This window comes from Aphelocoma coerulescens, chromosome 7, assembly GCF_041296385.1.
Source record: "Aphelocoma coerulescens isolate FSJ_1873_10779 chromosome 7, UR_Acoe_1.0, whole genome shotgun sequence".
In the NCBI taxonomy this organism is placed as follows: domain Eukaryota; kingdom Metazoa; phylum Chordata; class Aves; order Passeriformes; family Corvidae; genus Aphelocoma; species Aphelocoma coerulescens.
In genome coordinates this window covers 29,931,985-29,950,949 of record NC_091021.1, presented here as the reverse complement: position 1 = coordinate 29,950,949, position 18,965 = coordinate 29,931,985, and the positions used below count along the sequence as shown (strand labels likewise).

The window sequence follows — 18,965 nt, the reverse complement described above, 5'->3', positions numbered from 1 at the left end:
GCTGGTGCAATGGGAGCTTAGCCCAGCACAGGCATTATCCTCAGCACCAATGTGTGAGCCTGGCAGGGCAACAGAGGAGGCAGGAGCTGTGTTTTGTGGAGAGTGCAAGAGTTACAATCTTACTGATTTATGGGCTACTAACTGCCTTGCAAAGCAATAATGATTTTCCACAGAGGTCATCACAAATTCTGTTTGTCAGTCTGCTTTGAGAAAATCCCATTAAGAAATAGGTGGCTGCGAAGTTTATTAAGAAAACCATGAGCCACATGACAGAGCTATAACATTACAATTTCAGTTCTACTGGATGGCCTGAAAAAAATTCAGGGAACTTGATGAAGCAGGTACTCCCAAGAGAGGAATACTAATTAAAATAGAGAGAGATGCACTGATAGACTGGCACATTTGTGTGCTTTGCACTGCTTGAATTACTTCCACATGAGCACACTTTATACTTTCCTTTCCATACATCAAACTCTGAGCCTAGATTTTATCTCCTTATCTCTGTCCATCTAGCACATAAGAAAGATTTATAGCATGTTACACAGGGTGAACCTGTGAAAAAGCAGTTACCATAGCAATCCAGTATTTCTTTTCTGTATAAACTTGAAGTACCAAAGCAAAGGAAGGCCAGAACTCCACACCAACTTCAAAGTTGTTTTTTGTTCCTACTGTGTTGTTTTAAAGCAATCAAAATATTTTAATGCCATCAAGCATACATATTAAATATGTCCTTTAAAACCTTTTAAAAGAAAATGGTCAGTCATTGCAAAGCACCACTACAGATATGACTTGCACATTCAGCACGTTATCATTTCAGAAGTATTTCAAGGGATGCCCTGACCATGCACACCTGTGAAGAAGCACAAGAAAGTACAATAGGTCACTTCATGCCACCACAGGAATTCAGTATTACAGGTCAATTGTGCAATATTAAGATAATTCATGCTCAGATTCCTACACATTCCTCTACTGGACGACAAGCAAACCTTGACCCATGATGACGAATCACAGCCATATTTTTGGAAGGTATAAACCCAGGCTCCATCTCACTGAAGTAGCACTACACCTTTGCCCTGTCATTTATCACAGACTACTTTATGTTCACATACCTAGGCTCTGCTGCCCTAAGTTTATTATTTCCCAGAAAATTGCATCTTATCTCAGGGCACCCACACATTTGCATTGCCATCAGAGAGCTTTACTGCAGAAGCCATCAGCAGATACCTTGGGGTCAGGCTGCCTGACACAAACCCTTGATCCCCCTCATACCTACACAATTAGCCAAGGAAAAAGGTGAGCAGAACTGAGGTCCTGTCTGCACCGTGGAGCAGAGACTCCCTGTTCTCTGCGAGGAAAACTTTTCTGCCTCAGGTGTTCAGGATCTGTGGGCCACACACCACACAGAGCCCAACTGATCCAACACAAATAAACAAATGCACACCAAGGTGGCCTAAACAGCTGCTATGAGCATTTATCCAGAACTTTTGATGTAAAACATTTCTTAAGAGGGGAAGAAAAAGTCCAAGAAGAAAAAGTGTATACTTTCAAGGAAAACCAGATAAATGGTATACCTGCAAATAGTGAAACAGTAACCTCTATTTTCCTCTACATTGTTTTCATAGGGGGAAACAAAGTCATAAATGGTTTTGTCTACAGGATATACCATTCACTTTGGAGTACAGAGTACCAAATTTATAATTTCAACAGGGGAGCTTATAGGTTTAGTGTCCTTCAGCAATATGACCCTGGCACCTCCATGTCTTCATGAAGCATTGCCACAGAGCCATTGTGCCCACTGAGCATCTGAGCAGACCAACCAGGACAGGCCTAAGCAGCCATCCCAACTGCTTCATACCCTGGGACTGCTCTGTATTTTCCCTGTTGTGGTGTATTTTCCACATGGCCACAGCTCTTCCAATGGCCATTGCTGCCCAGCTCCCACATCTTCACATCCCTGTGGTGGAACACTGCATGCTGCACTTGTCCTGAACTCCCTTCCAATTGAAATCACTAAGTCTTTTTTTATTATTAGCAAGAGCTGAATTTCCTGTGGTGCTGGTAGCGTGGAAACACAATCTGTGATTCACAATATTAAAAACACATTTCCCAACCAGAATGAAGTAGAAAGAGAGGGAGAGGGGTAGTGGGATACACATGCATCCCACGAAAGACTCGAGTCTCAGAAAAACACAGATAAACTGGGGACACTGGGGACACCTTAGGGAAAAGAACAGTGGGGTTTCTCAGTTACAAATTGGGTGGATATAGCAAATATTTGCTTTGCTCTGTAAACTGTGAGGTGAACGACTGTCTTTTTCACCTGCTGGAGCACTCCTGCTGCATGTTGTACAGCATTTTGTTACAGATTGAAACCAAAGCTTGAGCACTTTCTTCTCCAGTTATTGAGGCAGTCTAATAGTGTTCCCAGTGAAGCCAGCAGTAACACAGTGTTATTAAGTGGAGGCCCAGTGCTGATCTCACTAAGACTGGTATCAGAGCAGAGTCATTCCTTTTTTACTGCAGAACTCCATTTTAATTTTATTTAGGGAGGCAGCATGATCTCATAGGCAAGGCATCAGGAGATCTGGGTTGTGTTCCCTGCCATACCACGTGATCACTGGCAAAACATGCAAGTGCTCCCTGCTTTCCTTGGTTTTTTTAATCATCTGCTGTGTGCTGGAAATGATCATTATTTATTGCCACAGAGTGCTCTGAGATCAATGAATGATAAACCCTAAAGAAATGCTGAGTGTTACCAATGAAGTGTGCGATTTTTATATGATTAGAACAGTATAAATCAGGACTAAACCCAGTGTCACCGACGTAATGCAAAATCAAGCCTCAAGGTGATCTGAATGGGTAGTGAAGTTCTTGGGAACAACAGATGACCCAGGTTAGTACTCAGCAATTGAGTGAGGTAATGGTAGAATAGGCTTTGACAGAGAAGACAAAGTGCCATAGAACAAAAAAGTGAGTTCATCATATTTTGTTCATATTGTGTCAATTTTCCTTTTATGATTGCATTCTCTTGCAGACATATTCTACCTCTTTCTGTGCCTGCTAAGCTTTGTCTTATGGCCTCTTCCTCCCCTTTCTAAACTCATGCTGTGCATAAAATTGTCTCACTGATTTAGACTAAGATTTATTCTTTTTGGCCCAGCGCTCTGCTCCATTGTAGGCCATCAGTCCTAAAGCAGGGAGATTTAGCATGTGTTTCATAAAATATTTCAACTCTTGGTTCATGTTTTATTCTTTTCCATTTCTTTCATTTTTCCTTTTTATGGAATTTCATCAACACCACAGGATTGGCACCTGGCCTCTAAAACCAGCTGATTCAACAATGTGCTACCCTACCATGCATCATGATAGCTCCTACAAATGATAATTCTCTTTCAGGTTTGTCCCTCATTAGTCTGAATTCTCTAAGAAAGTCAGAAACTGAATGAGCATTGTGGGCTGTACCTTGAATATAATCTAATCCTCAGAATAGCATCACCATATCTATTGTTAATAACCAAACTCCCAGCATTCTGTCATATTGGTGCTCTGAACACTTAAAAGACCAAAGAAACCAGAAATATTTATATATCAGACATTTACACTTGCACAAATAAATGTCACAGCTCTGGTTGAAATGAGTTTTTAAGAAGAAAAAAGTCACTACTTAGAACCAATATTGTTGGTAAGACAGGAAATATCATATAAGGTGCTTCAATGGGCTTAGGGTCACCCACTCTTTTGGGTACCCACTCTGGCACCCACTCCTCTCCCAGGAGACAAGAAACTGGGAAAGAATATTAAGTAAAAAAGATTTGGGCAATTCTGACTAGTTAGGATTCTTAAATACCTGGAGCCATGCTGACTGTTGCAAATATATTGGAAACTATTATTATCAGGAGTGCAGCTATGATGGAGGGACTCCAATCGGAATTCTTTACTTCCATTAAATGCAGGAGGCTTTTTGAAAGCCACAGTTTTCTGTTAAACTTGATAGCAAGGTAGATATTGCAATATCTGTAAGTCAGCTCAGTTCTATTCTGTATTTCTCTTTAACACCAGTAGAGCTTTGTGGAATCAAAAAGGGCTTTTCCTATCTTTCTGGAGAGGGAAAGATATTTGAGAGCTACAGAACAAACAGACCTTCCATGGGCTATAACCTCCAACAGGATGGTGGGATGTGATCTCTGCAAGAGAATTGCCAGGTTCTCAGCAGGATTCGGCACAAGCTCTATGAGCCAAACCAATATCAAACACCTTAATAGACTCAGCTTGGAAAAATAAAAAAAAAAACAGGCCTCTAACTCCTGTGTGGGTATCTCACAAACTGCTAGCCTAAACACAAGGGAGATTGAAATACCCTCTTAGTGAAAAGAGGTTTAAAAACCCTCCTGGTTTTCTAGTTTGGGTAAGCAATTTCATTTGCCTGTATGGAAGAAATGAGCTCCTAGAAGGCTCTGCTTAAATGTCCAGGCAGCACTAGTGACAACAAAAATAAACCACTTTAAAATATTGAAGTTGTTTTGCTTGATTTTGAAAAAGACTCAAAAGCATTTCCAGCTTGCCGCTGCCAACTCAAGTTTGGCCTGTAACAAAAAATCAAACTCTTAAAAAAACCAGAAAGCATAGGTACATTCCCATAACCAAAAATGATTGAGCTATTACAGCTCAGCAATTTACTGCCCATCCTCTGAGTTGCAGTAAGTGTGTGAGCACTTGAAGCCCACTTCAGCACTCTAATAAAATACATTTGCTGGAAATGTGTGTCAGGGATATCTGCAGCTGTTTCACAGAGGTATTAACCCTCCAATCTAAGAGCACACTAAGAGTAGATTAGCATGTTTTGCCTGATAAACTAGAATTTATGAAGCCACAGCTACCTGACTGCTTCCAACCATGCAAATTAACCATTACTCTGGTAGCTGAAAGACTGGGTGCTCACAGTGACACCAGCTCAAATTAAAACCGCTGCTGATTCAGAAACAGTAGAGATTGACAGTCATAGATAGAAAAAAAGCCTTTGAGACAGCTGCCCTATGGGATATGTAGCATAATCAGCCATTGAAGCCAGCAGAATTACAGGATCATGTCAATCACAGTTCTTTAGGTTTCTTTTAAACACATATATCTGAAAATTTGAAAACAAAACATGTTTCTGCATGTATTTTTAGAAAAGAATGATCCACTTCATGGGGTTTCCTAATGCTCCTGTATGCAAATCTACACGTTAATCAATCCCAAGTCACTCCCTGGAATACTATACATATGATAAATATTTAATTCTTTGCACTGACATTACAGCTTGAACACTTTTATATTCCCACCACATTGCTAAAGCCACGAACAGTGGGGAAATGTCTGAAATAATAAATTATATTTGATCATTCTCTGCTACAGCCACTGCAAGTATAAATCTGCCAAGGGAAAGGAAAACGTAACAATACAAGAAGGTGACAAAGAGCTTGAGAAACTTGTTCATTTGGCATTATGTGACAGTGGCAACATGTGCTGCCTCGTGCCTATGTAGAGAAAGAGCTTCTAACAGAGTAAAGAACTTTTCCTTGGTCCCAAAGCATGTAAATTCCTCATCCAGTGTCCATGGAGAAGCATGGACACTGGATGAGACATTCATTTTTCAACACCTTCCGAGAAATAATTATCGGCATTTACCCAATTATCACTGGGTATGTAAAGCATAATTACAACCTTTTCCAGTGAATGGACAAAGATAAAGTCTGGAGCAGGTGCAATTCCCAAAGGCAGGACTGAGACTTGGGGACAGGTGGGTTTCTCCTCCAGCAAACATCCAGGAGGTCTGACAGCAAAGTTCTGCTTTACCTACTGTGCAGAGATCCCATCCCAAGGAGAGAAGTATTTGCAGAAATGTGGTCCCATGGGAAGATGCAAATCCCCTCCCTGCCAGCCGTGCCTTGGACTGGCTGAAAAGTCCCACACATCATCTTACTCCCAAATCTCCCATGTCCAGAGTGCCCCAGGGTCCCACCACCACCGCTCTGCCACTCGCCCTCTGCAACCAGAGTAGCAACTGCCAATTTCTCTTCCAGCTCTTGTCAGTCCAGAGAGCCAGAGCTGTACTCATAGTGGTTTTTCCATCATTTTTAATTTACAGATTATCCAACTGCATTTGATCAAGACAGGGAGAAGAAACCAATAATATAGTAGAGCACTTAGGAACACTAATTGCAAATTACTCTTAAATAATACATCATCCCTCTCTTAATTATGGCAACTTGCACTCTCCTCAGAAAAGTGCTCAGCTGCTAATATATTTTTCCAATAATGTCAATATGAAGTTGCAGGGAAAGAGTAAAGTAGTGATTGCTTTGTATCTTGACCTGCTCTCAGCCTAAGTTTCCCTGAGTGTCCATAAAGCTTCTCTAGTTTTTCCTTTCTGACTTAAAAATTCATTCTGAAGATACATTCCTTGAACAAAGGATTGCTTGCTAACACTCCTTTCTGAAGGAAAGGGTACTCCAGGAACCTAGATTGCCTTAATAAGTGACTAAATCTTGTATTCCCCATTCATTTCCAAAGACATTTGAGTCTGGACCACTGTAAATTCTGGATATTTCATGTTTCTACTTGCTTTAGTGCACCAGAATCCTGGAGGCCATTTTCTCCATTTAATTTGCCATTTTTCTCAGTACTTGTATGGGATATTAAAAGATTCTGAAGCCTTGGCTGCCATTCCAGTTCTACACACACCCATGGCCAGAGTTTCCAAAAGATATCCATGACTCTGAGTTCTTTAATGTCCTCTCATCAAATATGAGGATGGCCATGACAAATTCTCAGCAGTGGCGAGCCCCAAGCATTTGCACCAGTCCCTGGCTCTGGCATTGAAAACCAAGCACACAGCACATCAGCTTCTGCACCCAGAGACACCTTTGAAACAAAGTAAGAAAATGTTTTCCCAGCACTGTCCACTGTGTCAGTGGTGGAGCTGGAATATGAGCTCCACTCTTCTTGATTGAATCCCTTGGGTGTTACTGCTTCTTGGCAGCACCACAATCTAAGTCCTTTAGTTTGAATTTCTAAATAAAACAGAATGTAGATAACTAGATCTATTCATATTATTCTCTTGTCTAATATTTCCATCAAGTTCCAAATAAATCACATTTAGTGCACAGACCTGACATGCCAATAAAGGTTCAGGGCAGCTCCAGACCTGCTGTTACCTATAAGCAACCCAATCTTGCTATGGGATCATCAGGTGGCTGCGTTTAGCTGGTCAGCTGGCTCACCTATAGCCCCACACCACCATCACCAAACTAATAATCTAAATGAGACACCCTCCTCACTCCAATTAAGCCAATTAAGCACACATCTTCATCTGACATACACGAGCTTGAGATTATTGCTCTGAGTAACCAGTTTTCTCACCACAGAGAAAACCAACAATAAATAATCAAAGGAAAAGTAAAAAACAACCTGAATCTTAGAGAAAATCGTGTGGATCTTAAAAGAGATTTTTCAGCCTGCAGTACACAGGACGTGCATCCTCTTACCAACTAAAAATGCAAGATGGCCTTTTAGGTTCTCAGATGTGCTGGCCTGTGAATCTCCCTGCCCTGACATAACCTAGAGCTAAAAAAAGGATAAATTATTTTCTTTCGTTTGAGTTCAGCATTCGACTGAAAATCTTTTCAAATTTTACAGGAAAACCAGTACACTGAAAATATCTGTTTCAAGGTAGAAAAGGTGAGAGGTCTGATGGGGACATTTCTCCTTCTTTTCAGAAGTAATTACAGTCTACACTGGTTCCCAAATCATTCCTTTAGAAAACATCCCTGAGACCAGTTACCACAAAACATTTCAGCTTCAATGCACAGAGTGAGGCCTCTGCCATTTTTTTCTGACTAGCCCTAACAGAGCTGCAGCCCCAGCAAAGCCACTCTTCCCAGGCATCCTTGGATTTCCCATTTTTCTGTCATTGGCAGAGGGAGCCTGTTCTTTTGTTTCCTCAAAGAATGCAAAATAGGAAACAGTCCTAATGGTGACACATCCCTCTTAAATAATTAAATAGAAAATCTGGCAGATTTTCAGACAGGCTGCTACCTGCCTATGAATACAAAGTATCTTTGCTTCACAGTCAGCTAATGCAGTGGGCCCCCTGCCTGGGCTGGGTGAGTCTCCTGCAAGACTTTAAACAAATGTTTATGATAGATCAGCATTACACTACTCACTTTGTCTTGTCCAAGAGATGTGACACCCACATCATTCTTTGATGACCCTTGTAAAAATACCACCCCCTTCCCAGCAGCACTGTGCATGCTCCTACTAGGCATTCCTTGTAAGCAGTGCCCTGCCCATTTCTGGGTATTTTCACTGGCAATCCCGTACATCCAGCTATTAACAGCCAGGCTATTAACTGGTGCTGCTCAACTGCATTTGCAGTAGGATTTCCACTTGTTCCAGACAATGATTTTAACACTGACTGACCTAGTGTGGGGTCTGTTAACCCCACAGTATCCAGGCAGGTAAAAATGAACAACTTTCCTCCCAGCAGGTGTAACAGCTGAAGTGTTAAGAGCGTACTGAGGGTAGTGCTCCTTTTAAGAGCACTTGGCACAATTAAGCTTTAATTCAGAGCTGTTATTTTACAGCTGCATTTGTTTCTGCCAATTTTATGTTTGAAGGGTGGGGAAAGCATGAAGGAATAACAATTTACATGCTCAGCAGATGGAGAAAGAGTACCTCTTATTCTCTCCATCACTGCTGAAAACAGAAGTATTCCACCTCACAGGGATCCCTTGCCAAAAGGAGAAAAAACTGAAACACCTCAGCAGCTAGCAGAGTGTTTGAACCATCACAGACAAGTGTGTTTCTTTGCAATATTGCACAGGGAATGTAGCCGGGAATAAGACAGACACCTCAGCAGCACCACAAACAGTGGGTTGTCAGCATAGGGAATTGCATCTTCTGGAGACCCAGGCACTTTTCAACCTTTTTTTCCCTAACACTATGGATACAAGAGGGGGAAAGCTACAGAAAACAGTGTCCCTAACATGCCAAGTTGCCACAAAGTGTGTGAGCTGGTTGTGCTTCTACTTTTCTGTGCACGGCTCTTTGCCCCTCCACATATCTGGCAGCAATTTGCCTCTGCACGAAGGAACAGGACAAAACCCCTCTGCTCCAGGTCTGACATGTGTGACACAAACACACACTCAGGCCTTGTGACTAAACCCTGGCAAGGGCAGATGGCACTGCAACTAAAGGATCATATCAGCTCATGAGAGGGAAAAGATAAAGACCTGCTTGTAGAGGAAGTGTCACAGTTTGCAGGTTGCTGTCCAAGCTGGGAAGGGAGTAGTCCAGAGCACAGATGAGTCTAAAACAAGCACAACTTTAAAAATCACATCACTCTGAAATGGTCCAAAGGAGGACATGTGCTGTTGCTGATGTGGGATATCCTGGTTTGATATCTGGGCAGAACTGCAGTAGCCCCATCACAGTCGATGTCCTTTCAATGTGTTGGACCCAAAGGTTCCAGTGGAAACCCCCATATAGGAAATCATCCAGCACACAGTGATGAGACAGGAGCCACAGCAAGCAATAGCCACCCTGGGGCCAGATACAGAAGGTACAGAAAGGGGATGGCAAACTCAACAGTTCCCCCCCCGACCCCAACACCTCCCTGAAAAGAGAAGCAGAACATGGTGCAGGATCCTGCCAGGGGGTTTTGTATTTGACTCTGCTCTTCAGCTCACTGCACAAAGTGCTCACATACCACAGCAATGAGAGCAGTAGAAATGCCTCCAGAGGTAGAATAGATTAGAGACAGACAAACAAGAATGCAGCAGCTAAAGGAATAATCGGAGCTCCCCTCCACAGGGAAAGGGCAAGTCTCGGCACTTCTGTCTCTGCCAAAGCACTTCTAAAAATAAACTAGGGAGACAGAGCCAGACCTAATGGTGTGACAAGAGTTAAAGTGCAGCACTGGGAGCCTGACATGCCTCATACAGCTACAGAATTAATCCACTCAGAGGACACAAATACAAGGATTTCTCCGGCATCTTCCACTATGGGCAGTGGTCAGGTTCTGGCCAGGGTGCTGCATCAGCTACCACCCTCCATTTCGGAGTGCAGCTTTTACTGTTTCCTGGGAAAGGTCAACATTTTTCTTTTTTCCATCCTAGTTTCCAGTAGAATAAGGCACATATTGAGCACAGGCTCAATAAATTTCACTTGTAGCTCATTAGCCAATGTTTTTTAAAGAATCTACTATTTTTTGTGCTACCACCTTAGTATCACCTATGAAGGCAGGACCCAAACTTCCCTGTGAGCCGAGGCTAGAGGAATGCAAAAACCTTGCTTGATTCCCCTTCAAATCAATTGTAGCAAACACATTTTTTTCCTGTCTATATAAGAGCACAAGAAAAATCAATGCTGCAGTGAATACACTCTTCCGTGGAACCACAGTAACCAGTAGTAGATGTCTGTGCTACAAAATAATACTTGGCAAACCCACAGTGCTTTAAGGGTCAACAGAGAGATGTCATTCCTTCCTGCACAAAATCATTAACACTGACGCCACAGATTTGCTACTTGTAATGCTGAATAAATACTCCAGAAAGATTAATAATATTTTCATTGAACTCTCTATTTAAAGGAATATAGAAGCACCATTTCATCCCTAAGCTGATAATAGGGTCCACGTGTGAAAACAGTAAAATAATAAAAACGACATGAATAGGACTTCAGTGGAAAAAGCTTTACCCAAGGAAGTTTCTACATCAAAGCAAGCAGATAATCTGACAATATTTTCTTCTATAAAACTGGATAAAGTTACTTAATGATTTAAACAAGATACAGTATTATAATTTTTATTAGTCCCTAAAGAGCTACAACTAAGCTGCAGGGGAAAATTGTCTGCCTTATCCTGGTAGGAAATCTAAGGTAACCATTAATTTTTTCTGTTTTGCATGATCATGACCAAAAATGCAAACAAATAACTGATTTTCTAGAATTACTGCTGCAAACAGTAGTGGGTTTGGTGCAAAAGTACTCAAAGTATGCACCTGAGCAGATTTTCAAATCAATAGGAGTAGGAGACTCCATTCTTTTTCATGTTCCCTGTGCAGCTGTTGTTCCTTGACCAGCAGCTCACACCAGGGGCATAGGCAAGACATGCAGGATGTCAGAGACAGCAAGGTACTTCTCAGCAGGATGTGTCTGGACTCATGAAGTAGGGAGGAACCTTTCTAAACAGAAGAGTTTCAAGTTGTTCTCTCTAAAAACAACTAAACACTAACTGAATCCTATTCCAAAATGTGGGAAACTACTGTACTTTCCCTTTTGCTTAAACAAGTGATATATCCATGGCGTAAGGGATCAGTATCAGCAATAACAGCTGTAATAAACACCTCAGCTGATATCAAGTGAGACTCTGTTGGGCCATTGGATTTTCTCCAGTGCAGCAGAGATGTGAAAGGGGTACAGGTGTTGCAAATTTTCATTGCACAGTGAACTACACTGTAATTGGTCATAAGTGAAGAAAGTACTTACAAAACCATGGATCTGCTACCAGTTTTGTTACATTCTCAACAAGTTTTTTTTTCTCTCCAGTGTTTTCACTTGGCTAACCCTTGACCCAGGTAGTATTTTGTTCAGTGGGATATGTAGATGCATGGCATCTGATGACAGCCTGACCTTGAAGATTAGCCCTTCATCCTAAGTCTTCCTGGGTCCCCAAGACAATGTAACTGAAGATCTCCAGGTTAAACAGCTGTCAAGATGAGAGGTAAGACAACAGTAACTTATCAGGAGCAGAAATTGGAGCATTAGGACCACAAGCATATTTGTAAAATGAATATGCTGTCACATAATCCCTACAGGACTGGAAAGATCTTGCTGGTTCTTTAAGCATGTTACAGCTCTCACTTGGCTCTCTGTGTCTATGTAATCCTGGTCATAATTATATGAATGTGTTAGGCATTATTTGTAATTCAATGACAACAGACAGATTTCATTTTTCTTTGGTCACTGCTGCTCTGTATGTTTGAGCTGCATAAAGCACAGATTTACTTTGCCAATCAAAATCTGGTATCTGAGATCCTGATTTCAGTGGTGGGCTGACCCTGACTGGACATCACATGCTCAACAAAGCTGCACTATCACTCCCCTCCTCAAGTACACAGGGGACAGAAAATATCATGAACAACTCATGGGTCAAGATAAGGACAGGGAGAGGTCACTCACCAATTACCATCACAGGCAAAAAAGATTTGACTTGGGGAAATGGGTACAATTTTTATTATCAATCAGATTAGAAGAGGATAATGAGAAATAACCCCAAATCTTAAAACACTTTCCCCTCATCCCTCCCTGCTTCCTGGGTTCAACTTCACTCCTAATTTCTTTCCTTCCTCCCCTCAGCAGTGCAGGGGGATGGGGAATGGGGGCTGTGGTTAGATCATCACGCATCTCTGCTGCTCCTTTCTCCTCAGTGGGAGAACTCCTCACACTCCTTCCCTGCTCCAGCATGGGGTCTCTCCCATGGCAGTCTCCTATCAACTGCCCCAGCGTGGGTCTCTTCCATGGGGTGCAGTCCTTCAGGAACTGACTGCCCCAGCATGGGTCAACTGCAGGTTTACAAGTCCTGCCACCAAACTTGCTCCAGTGTGGGCTCCTCTCTCCACACATCCACAGGTCCTGCCAGGAGTCTGCTCCAGCACAGGCTTCCCAGGGGGTCTCAGCCTCCTTTGGGCATCCACCTGCTGCAGTGTGTCCCAGAGGCACAACCTGCCTCACCACAGTCCACATCACAGGCTGCAGAGGAACCTCTGCTCTAGCACATATCAGATGCTCATGCTGTCCTACTTTCTCTGACAGGTGGCTTGGGGACAGCTCAGTCTCCTGAAACACTCATTTTGGAAGTCCCTCTGCTCTAATAACAGTGCAAGTATGCATTGGTTTATATCATTGATGCTGCTCATTGCACAGTCAGCCTATAAAACCAGAACCAACCTGCTGAAGAGATTCTCGAGACAGAAAATATGTCAATGGATTACAGCTGGGTTTGCTTTCTTCCCCTTTGGTTACTGAACAGCCTATTGACACTGCCTCTGCTTTTAGTTTTACTTCTTGTAAGTTCATGGTGCAGAAATCAAAAACACTCAGAGATTTATAATTTCAGTTGTTCCTGGAGAAAAGATGGCAAACAATGTCCATGGGAGGATTGTTGGGTACATATAGCTCTGGGAAATCCAGCCATGCTAGTCTAAATTATTCAACTTGACCTAGTCAATAAATATTGCATCAAAATTCAGAGCAAGAAATAGAGAGTTTGTACATGAGATTTATGTTTCATTCTATGATTCACATTGTAAGTGGTTTGATTAAATATTTATTCTAATATTCACTTGGGTTAAGAATTACACCAATCTGTCTATACAAAGCTATGCATAAGCTCATAGGAAATTTTATAAATACAGCAGAAATGAGTTATCAAACTTCTAGATTTATTCTAAAACCATTTTTTTCCTTTCTTGATAAATAATCCTGCCAATATAATTTATTCCTTGTCATCAGTGGGTTATTGATCTTCACAGCTGTTGCTCATGGGCTAAATCAAGAGAGGTTTCTGTTAAAAGTGAATTGAAGTTCCCAGACATCCCAAATACCTTCAGAAGCAGAAGTTTGGTAGAGAAAACATTAAAGAAGAACTTTCATAAGGTTCAGGTAAGCTCTGCTAAATCACTGTGATCTTTGACACATTTCAAGATTTAGATCGAATTCCTCAAAACGCTGAAGTTCATCCCTCTGATAGTTCAGATAACAACATATTCTTTCTGCTGGAGAGAATGATTATGAGAGCTTGGCTTTTCTCAGAAATCAGCCTAAAAGTACATGTTATTTTCATGAGAAGACAAAGAAATCAGTAACATTTACATGAAAACAGATCTGCATGTTTGAAACTAGCAGGTGATGTTGAGAGACATTTAATAAGACTTGCTCTTAAAATTGTTTATGGCTCAGACTCTAAAAATGTGCTCCAGTTGTGTATGTCACTGTCATTAGTCATATCATAAAACAGAAGCCACAAGTCGTGATTGAAAGCAGTGATTATTGGTAGCTGACAGCTGCTTGTACACGGAGCTGAACTTGAGGAGCTTTGTTGTCAGCTCTAGCCCTGTTTGGTTCACTGAGTTACATGGTCCTCGCCTTTATTTTCCTTCCTCTGAAAGAATTGAAAACATTATTTACCTGTTAATTGTTGTAAAGTTGAGACACAAAAGGCACTATGTAACCATTGTGTTGCTGTTTATTAATTAATGCAGTATAAAGGCACAATTATGCATTTTTCTTTGTTTAGAAACATAATGGGCAGCCTGTGAAAGAGCGTCAAACTTCTGCTGATTTGATAAAGGGAATATCACATCATTAAATACAAAAATGGCAAGCACATTATTATTCTGTTGGATTTTCTTTGCCAGAATCTATAAGCAGACCGCATAGATGGTCAAAAGTTATGTGTAGTGAAAAATATTGAGTATCTCTCATCTGCTTTTACTATAATTTCTGTCAAGGTCCTTTCAGCCAGTCAGCTAAGAGTATCTGCTACCAGTTAGTTAAGTTCACAAGCTAAACCCTTCTTTCAGCTCAGGAATGGGATGCAAAATGAATGAGGCTTGTCTTGCTTTTTTTCCCCCATTATTTTTTTAGCAATGGACAGAGAAGTCGAATTCTCCAGATCATCAGACCAAGTATCCGTATAAGTGAGCTAATTTAACTGGAGAGAATATACCAGTACAGATGCTATGGGGGTCTCCTCAGTCCTAGAAAAAAATTATATTAAAAAAAATCATGGTATGTTTCCAGTCTCAGTAACGTCACTGCCCTCGTGTGTGACCTTAATCAAGGCACTTTACTTCAGCATACTTTTTTTCATTAGTTAAGACATAGATAATAAATAAGCCTAAGACAAAAAGTGTTTTGAAACTCATCCTGAGAATTCTTTAAACCTAAAAGTACAAAGCCAAAAATTCATGTTAATCTATTGCCTTTTCAACCCCTTTAGTTTCACTACTTAGGTATATGCAGAAATAGTCAAAGCATGAGTACCTGTGTTCTGAAGCAAGAAGAGACTATCACAAACACAGGAATTTATATCCACCACTTCAGACAAGCTGCAGATAATTCCTTAACAGTTCTTGGAAACAAAGCTACATGCTGTGGTCACATTAGATCATTTACTTCAGAAAGATATTAAATCTTTATTGAAATATTGCAGGTAATTAAGAATTTCCAACACAACATCCGCTGGTAAGCTGCTGCTGATGCCATAACCCTGATGGCTGAAGTGTCACCCATCTTTCCTGTTTCAATTTAGCTGCCTACAGCTTCCAGAGAGAGGATCTCAGAATGCCTCTTCCTACTAATTAAACAACTGTTTAACGTGGTGTGTCTTCCTTTGAGTATCCAAAGGGCATTAGTGAGCCTTGTTCTCACATCAGGTCTGGAAGGTCACTAAAACAGCACTCTCAAGGATGTGCTGTCTGCAAGCAGTTGAAGTTCCTCCTTGTACATTCATAAAGGCAAACCCATGTTTGCTTTTGCCTGGCTGGCCCAAGGAATGTATCCTGGCACAGCCCCACTGCATTACTGACAGGGCACAAATCACCCTAACCTGCATCCAAGCACTGGGTGGCATCAAGTCCTTGATGTCCTTGTCCAAGCAAACCCTTCCACCACCGAACGCACCTGATACATCGTGACCTCTGATCCCAGAGAGACAGAGCCTGTTAAGGGAGAAGTTGGAGTGACTCTTCAGCCTGCACAGGGATGTCTGTTATGATCCATTGCTCAGAAGATGACAATCTGTCTGTACAATCCAGATTCTCTTTTTCCTTACTTCTCTAGTTCTATGTTTTATCAAGCAAAGAAACTATAAAACTAATAGCAGATTGTTTTACAGAAAATATATTCAGATACTTCTCTCTCTCAATTCATTCTGTCAGGCCTTCTCCCAAATTTGGCTGCTCCTGAAAGCTAGCAAAACCATCATGCAGCTGTTTGCTCAACAGCTCAGTACCTCGGTATCCACAATGCACAGATTCTTCACTCTGCATTGAAGGTTGAGTGAAGAATGGCACTACCAGGAAAATGCTGGTCCCAAATTCCTTCTCCTCAGGAAAGGTGTGATGGGCAGATAAAGAGGACAACCACATGACAACCCTGCCTGTTTTCAGCTGTGGACAGGACAGCCACAACATTAAACACATATCCAGGTGAACACTGTCACCCCAACATGTGAAATCATATCAGATGTCTTCCTTTTCAGCACCATTTGATCAACTCATCCAGTACTGCCGTGTCAGCATTTCCTCCTCAGCAAGGAGCAGACACAACAAACTGTCCCAAAGAACTAGGACTGTGTAGGCTTTACCACCATTCTCCCTTGATTGCCTTTCCTAGCTGTGAATCATGCAAGTGCCTGTGCAAGGCACTAAGATTTCTCCATTGCTATGGGAACACAGTACTCTGCAGCTACTGAAATATTCAGCCCACCTCCATAAAATACCACGATTCACAGATACCAGCCAAGTACCTGAGCAAAGAAAGGTTTTCAAAAGCCAATGTGCTATTAGCATTTAATAAGGAAAAAGGAAGGTTATTCTCTCTGAACAACTTGAGACTACTCCAAGCGATGAAATTGCTGCCGACCTTCTGTACTCAACAACTATTCCTCCCCCTCACCTAAGACGTTCATAAAAAGGCAAAGTCCTTGCAGTCGAAAGAAACCAAAAGGAAACACCTACCCTCAGAATAACACAAACATCAGCCATCCAAATGTGACTGAATATTTGTGGTCAGTATCCAGCTATCTGGCACCCAACAATTTGGATCGTGCCTGCCCTGAAATTACCCTCCCACAGACCTTCAGGATAGGTATAAAGATAGCATCCAGACATCTGGCCTGTACCTCCTCATGGCTTGAGATGAGATGGCATTTCTTTTCAAAGAGCTGAATATTTCCTCTCTTTTTTTACCCAAAAATCAAATATAAAAAGAAAGTAAGAGTTTATTTCCCATCACTGGCTGGCACAACTTTTATGTAATCTGGAACAATAAACAAGGACACTTGCATGGGATTTGGTTTTTTGTTAGGCAAGGATATTACTGGGATTCAATGGGTTTACTTCTGGTTTACTGGGCTATCCCACTTTAATAAGCCAGTTCTTACACAAACATATTTTGCCTGTCAAGTGGTAAGATGAGGCATAAAAATTAAGTTGCAACAGAATTGAGTACAGCAGGAAGGGAATTAACTATTTCTCTTTGAACAAAACAAAATAAAAGACAAGAAGTCTTCTATGCATATTTTCAGGATCATCCTGAATCTATCAAATTACGGATCAGTCAGAAAACACTGGGAGGAAGGGAGATGATCAATTGTATGACAATTAAATGCACTGGAAAGCTGCTGTCACTGGATCTTTTGCGCCTGTTTTTTGTGTTCCCAGTGGTGATAGGAGCTGTAGGGATTGAAGGGGTACAAGAGGACTTGCCATAACTGCAGCCTTTGCTGAGCAACATCAGTCACACTCTCTGAAGATTGAGCTTCCAGATCCAGGGTCCAGCAGTGTAGGAACAGGAGGACCAATCCATGATGACTGGCCAAAACCCAGGATCTGCCTTTCCCTTAGGTAATAGCTAGCCATGGTTTCCAGAGTCTCCCACTTTCCTGTACAATTTCCTGGCTAATTGCAACAACGGTGTGACACCATTCCAGCCATGCAGTGCCACACCTGGTGCATGAGTGACCTTAGTCAGTCACAAGATCCTCCATCTTCTCCCTTTGCCTATCAGTGAAAGTATTCACAGGATGCTTGCAGGTCACAGGAAACTAAGTTACCCCAAGACATCTGATCCAGTCATCCAGACAATGGTCATGATTGAAAGGATCTATCCAGACCTCAGAAGAAGCTCAGAACAATCTCACAAATGATGACCAAGTTTAAACTTCCTTTTTCCTAGAAAACTCAGAAAATTTCCAGCTGCTAACCCAATCTAACTTGACCTGAAATTCTGACACATTCTGTATTAGACAATAACATGGAGTTCAATCTCTTTTAGTGATGGTATAATAGATTATCTCCTCCTGTATGTACTGGAAAACAACCCTCATCTCCCCTCAGTCTTCATTATTCTAGAGAAATAAACAACCCCATCTAGAGTAGTTTTTTTCAACAAGAACTCATATGTATCTTTTCTATTTTTTTGATCATCCCAGTAGCTCTTTTTGACACCTTTCTTTAACAGAGACGTCCAGGTTTCTGTACATATTTCATCTTACATTGAGCTTGGAAGTACTGTGTGTTTGTAGTTGTCAGTCAGGTATTAAAGCATAGTAATTATTTCAGCTGCGGTAATGCTGTCACGTGTTTCAGCTCTTCAGATTGCCTAACGTACCACTGGAGGACAGTCAGCTCTGGATATGGTGAGCACAGTACATGAATGTTGGATAGGATAGGATAGGATAGGATAGGATAGGATAGGATAGGATAGGATAGGATAGGATAGGATAGGATAGGATAGGATAGGATAGGATAGGGTACAACAGGACAGGACGAAACACAAGTTACTGGCCATGGTGTTACAAATCACAATAACATCAAAGACTAAAAGTTCAAATAGCAAAAAGAAAATATAATACAGGTCACAGTAATAGAGGTCTTTATAATGAAAAAGTAGGTAGCTTCAGTTTAGGCCATGCAAAAGTACATGAAATGATAGTGATTTATGATTTTTAAACAAAAGAAATAAGTCTTTTGATTAGGCTTGTGGGGGAGGGAGTATGGGGCTTTGTATTTAAAGCTTCATTTTAACCAGGGAAAATTACTGCTGCATGAGGCAGCATTCAGCTTCTTTCCCTTCATGAGCAGGGCACCCAGCTTGCTTTGGGAATCCAAACCTGGCAGGATGCCTTTCTGACATCTCCC

The 18,965-nt window shown here is 41.4% G+C and overlaps 1 protein-coding gene across 13 annotated transcripts in view; it reads right to left on the bottom strand.

Moving 5' to 3' along the window:
- The window catches only part of KALRN (kalirin RhoGEF kinase), a 503,525-nt gene that overhangs the window by 385,611 nt on the left and 98,949 nt on the right, over positions 1–18,965 (bottom strand). The window contains exon 1 of one of the 13 annotated variants that reach the window (XM_069021113.1): positions 7,151–7,231. The exons of the other annotated variants lie outside the window; for them this stretch is intronic. Coding sequence (XP_068877214.1) covers positions 7,151–7,157 — 7 coding nt within the window. The 5' untranslated portion in view covers positions 7,158–7,231. Of the gene's footprint in view, positions 1–7,150; positions 7,232–18,965 lie in introns of those variants that run through there. 13 annotated transcript variants of the gene reach the window in all.